Genomic DNA, 7566 nt, shown 5'->3' on the forward strand with positions numbered 1-7566 from the left:
TTTTTATGGACACAAATGAGAATGGGACCATTAAATGTTTTAACACATATTTCCCCAAAATACTGAATTTTATCAGATGTTTTAATGTAATATTAGTTAAAGGGTGATATAAAATGCTCAAATATAAGTAATGTGTACGCAGATTTTCACAGGAGTATTTAGTGTTGACTGAGATGGTATTTTGCCACTGTCCTGATATGGCACGTAGTGGCAACTTATGACCTGATACTACATGTCTCAAGGCGGAGAAAGCGTTCGAATCTCCAAACGCAGAAGAGCAGAAAACGTGCTGTCCTCAGCAGTGCAGAGTTTCTGTTTATTTTATTCTGTCACGATTTTATCTATTAATTATATCACTATTACATGTTCATGAAGACCAAAGTAAAAACATGGGTTTGCAAGAGGAAAACGTGGAGAAAAAAGTGCCAAAGACGACCAGACGTGGTGCAGTGATTTTGGGGATATTTGGGGGAACATTCGCGGCCGTATACGCAGTGACTGTGCCGTTCTTTCTCCCAGCTCTGCGGAAGATTTGTCTTCCTTATGTGCCCGCTACAGACCAGCAAATCACCAATGTCATGAGAATGCTGAAGGGAAGATCTGGGTCCTTGATTGATCTAGGAAGCGGAGACGGAAGAATTGTAAGATCCTAGTACCATCTAATTAGCAATTAGCATAGTTTTTTCCTCAGCTTTTAACTAGCTCGAAAAATCATGCGTTAGCACTCCTATTGACGATTCTGTTATATACTGGCAATTCCCTTGCTTAGTTCTCTTACCACCTGTGGGCAGGCATGCGCACACAATCACATACCACACGCTGTTCATTATCTTGCCAAATCTTTACCCTTTCCTCAGTAATCATTACTTTGTCCATTTTACTGCTAAGTGTGTGTGTGTGTGTTTTAACATTGTTTCACAGAATACATATATGCATTAACCTAGTAGTGTTACTGTCTTAAAATCTTGTTATGTTTAAAGGTTTTGGAAGCAGCTAAAAAAGGTTTCAAGTCTTCTGGTGTAGAGCTGAATCCATGGCTAGTGTGGTTCTCCAGAATTCAGGCACGCCGCCATGGAGTACATACCCAAACCACATTTTTTAGAAAAGACCTGTTCAAGGTGAGTGACATTAACTAATCAACTATATAATATCATTTTACATGTTCTTATGAATGCCATGATTTATAAACATGCATACATAAAGATTTGCACACTTGTTTGTCATACTCTGCAGTGCATTATTAATTCATTTATTTGCTCTTTTGCAATATTCAACAATAAATGCTTCTTTGAATTATGCTTTTGTGTAACATTAAAATTGCAGTATTTTGGTTATTAGGTGAACCTGTCAGAGTATCAGAACATAGTAGTTTTTGGTGTGGATTCTTTGGTGAGTATCTCTCTCCAGACCTAAGAAAACTACCAGCCTGAATCAATATTTACTTGTTTGAAGGTGAAAATAGGAAAACAAATTTTCAAGAACAGCAAGTAACTTTTAAAAATTGATTTTTTTTTTACTATCTACCTATTGCCATCTACCGGTGGCTGGCCAGGACTATCTGCCAACAGAAAAATCTGAAATTACCCACTTTTAGAACATCATAGTGTTAAAATGTGTCCTCACTGTATGGCCTATATTCCAGATGCCTCCCTTAGAAGAGAAATTGTACAGGGAACTGGGAGATGATGGTCAAGTTATAGTGTGTAGATTTCCCCTGACCAACAGCACACCAGTGGACGAAGTGGGCAGTGGAGTGGACACTGTATGGCTATATGACAAACAAAGCTTATTCAGTACAAGTGAAAAAGATAGGAAGCAATAGATAATAATGGTAGTGTGCAACATAAGCACTGTTCCAAAGCCAGGTGATAGAAAACATGAACCCAGGCCATTTGAAGAAAACTTGTAAATTTGTTACTGGCCACTATATCTGCCATGGGTCAGTAGATTCTTAAATGCTAGTGTCCTTAAAGGGCCAGTACAGTCAGAAGTCTTTGGTGTCGACTATGAGAGTCTGTTTAGGCCCCTATTTCACACCGACCACGAATCCCACGAATCGCCAGGAATTGACAAATTTCAGGATTCGTGAGATTTTGCCAATTTTCTGGTCTAATTCGACACGCTCACGATTCCGTTACGATACAGGTACGATAGTGTTACGAATATTCTTGGGATTCGGCTGGAATCGCACAAATATTGTCCAGAAATTCACTACGCCTTTTTGGAATCGGGAGTTCGTGGCCAAAACTTTGAACAGCTCAAAGTTTTTGCCACAAATTCCCACTTGATCAAGAATTGCAAGAACTGACTACGATTATATACGAATCTGTTAAGAACTTCACAAACTGATTATGATTCAGCCACGAATCCTGAAAATTTCAATTCCTGGCGATTCGTGGGATTCGTGGTCTGTGTGAAATAGGGGCATCAAAGTTTTTGCCACCAATTCCTGTTGGTCAAGAAGTGCAAGAACTGACTACGAATATATATGAATCTGTTGAGAACTTCACGAACTGATTACGATTCAACCACGAATTGTGAAATTTGTCAATTCATGGCCATTCGTGGGATTCATGGTCTGTGTGAAATAGGGCCATTAAAAAGCAACAGATGGTGCTGATGGTCAACTGCAGTAACTAGTAGAAGGGGGAGGTGATGGTCAACTAAATTGCCAGATCACTAGGAATCACCTGCTGTCTGATGAAGTTCAGGATGTATTTGCTGGCGCAAGAGCAAAACAAAAATGTTTTAGTGCTGAATTCAGGCAGGAGATGGCCAGAAAATAAAACATTTGCTTTGGCATCTTGTTAATTATATCGGTATTTTGTCAAGGGAAGTACTTCTGCTGTAAGTTTAATGATGCATAGACGGTTATTTTTTTCTTATGAAAATAATGGGCAAAGGCAATAAAATGATGAAAAAAGAAATTGATAAAGGTGAAGTTGAGTAACTGACATTAAGCAGTTACATGCAGTTTGGTTTACATCGGTCTTGGAAAACTTGACCAGGAAAGCTGTTTTCAATTTCGGCCTAGCAGTGGAAAGAACGGGCTCTCAAAAATTTATTATATTGGAACCACGGGTTAATCTCTGATAATTCGCTGCTCAATAAGTTGCTCATCGGGTTGATCCACCGTCTTGAACATGCCGTGATTGCGACAGTTGTGACTAGTCGACTATCACCCGGGAAAAATTGAAATGTGTTAGGAGAGACGCTAAAGATGGAATAAACTGAAACCGTTATTTCAAAAGACCAACGTTCTCTTCTGTCAGGGGTCATATTCCAGGGTTGGGGATATCGGAAGCCTCTTACTTTTCCTTGGTCAGCACTTATATGAGTTAATACCGGCGGTACAAGTAACCTAATTGTGTGTATTGTCTGTAGATCTATTGTAGGCCTTCAGCGGCTGCCCCCCCTACCCCCACCCCCCTCATATCCTCTTAAACATTCGGCCCCGGACTCTCAAACAAAGATCGCTTTCACAAAGAGATATGTTTTGTTGGGGTCGTAGCGATAGTCCGAAGGTTCATTGGTCCGAATGTTCACTATAGAACCTTTGGACCAATTAACCCTTGATTAAAAAATCGATAAAAATGTTACCACTTTTCGGACCAATGAACCTTCGGACTATCGAGACGCCCCCGTTTTGTTAACAGTTAAATTGTCAAGGTGGTTTTGAATTTTAAAAAGAAAGTACATTAATTAATGACCATGTCACGCATTAAATTTGATATGTATAGTTTGTGTACTAGTAAGAGTGCATCTTTATTTAGTGGTACGTTTTTGGGAGTGAGCAATCGTATTGGAAATGTCTCCTCAGACTCAGTCCGTAGATTAAATGATCGCTACTAACCTATGTACCGGTATACATCACGATTCGCGAGTACTGGTACATGGCATCTGGTTCAAAGACGGAAGGCGCTTCAGTTCCGTCAATTCGCCATATTACAAAAGACAGGCAAAGGCGAATAAAGTGAATGACGCAAATCACTTAACGCTAAATGTGTTTGCAATTGATTAGCGTACTACGACTTGAAGGAATTCTATGTCCCAAGGTCGTGTTATTTTGCGTCTAAATATACAGCAACACTGCCATCTTTCCCAATTCAGATCTTAAAAACGACGAACCCCCCTAAATATAGGTTTCAGTAGTCCGAGGTTTATCGGAAGCGTACCATATATCGATTTTTCCTTCAGTTTTAGAATTTAAAAGAATTTATAATGATTCGTTGCGTAAGCTATAGGTTATTTAAACAGAAATGGTACAAAACGTCAGTCCAGGTGCAGGGACCAGTCTAGTTATGAGTCTGGAATAGATTTTTTTTTTTTTTTTTTTTTTTTTTTTTTTTTTTTTTTTTTTTTTTTGTCAGTGAAAAAATTAGATTTGGCTCGAAAACTTCCTATATAATGCCGTTATATATATCGTATCACCCGGTTACTTTCCATTAAATGGATGCATCGATACAAGAGAACGCGCCAAGATGATTCTCTTCAGTAGAGATCTAGATTAATATATAAATTTGGGAAGGGCGGCCCAAATTTTAATATAACCAGAAAACCCGAATATGGATGGTATTTTGAATGAATGGGAGAAGTGTGCCATTTGACATTTGTCATTAGAGCTAAAATATCAGTAAGGTAATTCAGATTTCTTTTACGAGGCGTTGTCCTTTAAGTGCTCGCCTACTTTTCATTGTGGTCTCGCATAAAAACCAACGATTAATAACATAAGCCGTTTATTTGTTACATACCAACGAAAAATGGACTGAGAAATTTTCAATGATCCAAAAGTCTTATGTTTTCCTCTGTTTACCGTATTATTACTTCAAAAAAAAAAAAAACTTTTTTGGGAGTGTATTGGTCTGCTTTGTGGTAAATTTGTTACAGCATCTGAGGCCACAATTTTGGAGATTTAGCTTTTTAAAAGTTTCTGTGTATTGATCAAGGATGAATCGCATTGATTTTCACTGGGATCATAGTTCTGTCTAAATTCCTGAAGTCTAGAAAACACGGGGAAAGGTTTTTGATGATATTTTAAAGTTCTTTATTTTTTATTTCTTGTGTAATCAAATCAAATTTCACTTGAAGTGATACTAAGTCATGACTTCTAACAACTTATCAAGTTTCATCCAGGGGCTCAGGTATTTTTGCAAAAGCAAGAAAAGTTTTTATATTTACGAGGGAAATCCCACTGACAATTTAAATCAATTTTTTTTTAATTATTGTTGTAATCACACCAAATTGCTTAAACTGATACTAAGCTATGACTTCTAACAATGGCCAAAGAGTCGCATAAGTATTATACAAATAGCGTTGGAGTTTGAAATGTTCTAGATACTGTGCTGGGGAACAAAAAGGTGCGCGTATTCTCACATTACACATTAGAAAAACACTTACCCATGGCCCATAGGGATCCCCTTATAGCACAGGGGGCTCTTATACAGTGGTGGATTTAGAGGGGTGGAGGTCAGGGGAGTCCTGACCCCTCCTTCGGTTTCTGAAAAATGTATCACACCAATATTCCCCTCCTGAAATTAGAATTTTGACTAGCTAAATCAAAGTTCTTAGCCGTACCAAAGGGCCCTGTTTGCTCTCCGGATCCAAAACACCAAAAGATTTTCTGGGCCCTTGAACAGGCCCCGAACCCAACACAAAGGGGGGTGGGGGTGGTCGGCTTCGCATCCGAGGCCTGTCGTTCTGGACCCCCCTTCAAAAAATCCTGGACCCGCCCCTCCTTATATAACCTATTACAAAATTGAAGTTGGGACTTTTTAGCTTTTTTTAACAGACTGGTAGCGATCCCTGTGGACAGAGAGTAGCCCATAGGAGCCTGTACGTACACCAATCAGTAGGCCACAAACATGCAAAAACAGCGTGCACCATGTGGATTCCGTAGTTACTGGCCATGGCACCCATAGACGCTACAATTGTGTATAATAGCTCACAAATTCTTGCTCTATGAGAATTTTATTATTATTATTATTATTATTATTATTATTATTATTATTATTATTATTATTAGGCTAAGTTTATGAAAAAAATTATAAAAATACGCCAAATGTAAAAATTGACCTCGCTTCGTCTCTCACATTAATTTTTCATCTCCGATCGTGTTTAAATGAAAATTGTATAAGGTTAAAAGGATCTAAATAATTTGTTCACAAGAATAATTTAGATTGCATCTTATAGCCTTGTGTAAAATAGATCCACGTCGAACGTAAAACTTTTTGTACAGTCAAAATAGACAGAAAAGGCAGCAATGAAGACGAAAAACTTTTACAAAACAATAGCAACGTTAGATCTACTAAACATGTAAAACTTGGTGCATTTGCAGGTGCATCGAATCAATCATGTTATGATTCTCTCTTCAACTTCGAAGCTTTGTAATTTTATCCTTATTTTGTAAGATTCACTGCGCAAAATGTCATATTGTTTTGACGTCAATCTGTATGTTTTAGCGTCATGCGTTTAAGTTGTAATACTAATTTACAAGTAAACAAATGGCAAATTCGCTTGACTTTATACTACAGGTAAAACTCTCACCGCTAAAATAAAACAATAGCAAATAAAGCTAAAAAACGTACAAAAACGTGATGCTGACCGATCGTGATTACCAATAATTACGCTATTTATCTTCCCCCCTCTTAATAAGAAAAATTTAAGACTCACAACTAACGCCATTGCGTTAATTAATTTCTGTGATAGTTCTAGGAATAAAGTATGAGTTCAATGAAAGAAATATTGATTAAGCTAATTATAACCGGGACTCCTGACGTCATATTGGTGATATGTACGCACACGTTTTCTGCCCCCAAAATCTATCGCGTCCTATCACGATTGTACTTTATGGATTTGTGATTGGCGTTAAAAGCAACATCTTATTGGGGGGGAGGGGGGGGCGTATGCACATGCCATGCTGTAAACAACATGCGAAATTAATATTACGACCAAACCAATGCTGCCGACCATGCGTATAATAATCAAAAAAAATAAATAAATAAATAAATAAATAAATAAATAAATAAATAAATAAATAAATAAATAAAATAATAATAATAATAATAATAAAAAAATGAAGACATTTATTCAATAACAACAACAAGTTTGATACGAATCTTATCCACCATTCTTATTTGGGAAAAAGACTTTTTTTATTTTATGCATAATACACACACGCGCACGCGTGCACACACACACACGCCGCTTTTAAGGACAATGGATATTGTCAAAAGGCAAGAAATCACCGATGGCCAGTTGAAATAAAAGATGGAATCGCGATATCTTAATTACCAGTTGGTTTAACCGGTGGATAAACCTGGAAAAACCGCACCTCACACCTTTGTCTGTCTCACATCAGATTGAATACTTCCCGAGTGCTAACCTAAAACGAAATTCAACCTCGAAAACAAGTTGAATGACTTCATTACACGTGTGTAGGTCTACATCTTTGCCAGTTTGGTCAATACCTGCGTCTGGGAGGAAGGATAGCCTCGTGTGTTTACCACCGAAATAAATCTTTTAAAGGTTTTATAGGCAAAATTACAGGGTTCTAAAAAGGCGCGCTGC

At 37.7% G+C, this 7566-nt stretch overlaps 1 protein-coding gene across 1 annotated transcript; it reads left to right on the plus strand.

Annotated features, from left to right (window-relative positions):
• The first annotated feature begins 260 nt into the window (after positions 1 to 260).
• Positions 261 to 2814, plus strand: LOC106167360 (ATP synthase subunit C lysine N-methyltransferase). The gene is made up of 4 exons (XM_013546116.2): positions 261 to 641; positions 981 to 1118; positions 1339 to 1389; positions 1643 to 2814. Exons 1-4 carry the CDS (start codon positions 390 to 392, stop codon positions 1820 to 1822), a joined length of 621 nt encoding a protein of 206 aa, XP_013401570.1. The 5' UTR covers positions 261 to 389; the 3' UTR covers positions 1823 to 2814.
• Positions 2815 to 7566: the final 4752 nt, after the last annotated feature.

This window comes from Lingula anatina, chromosome 7 (assembly GCF_051362555.1).
Source record: "Lingula anatina isolate TDL-2025a chromosome 7, LinAna3.0, whole genome shotgun sequence".
Lineage (NCBI taxonomy): Eukaryota > Metazoa > Brachiopoda > Lingulata > Lingulida > Lingulidae > Lingula > Lingula anatina.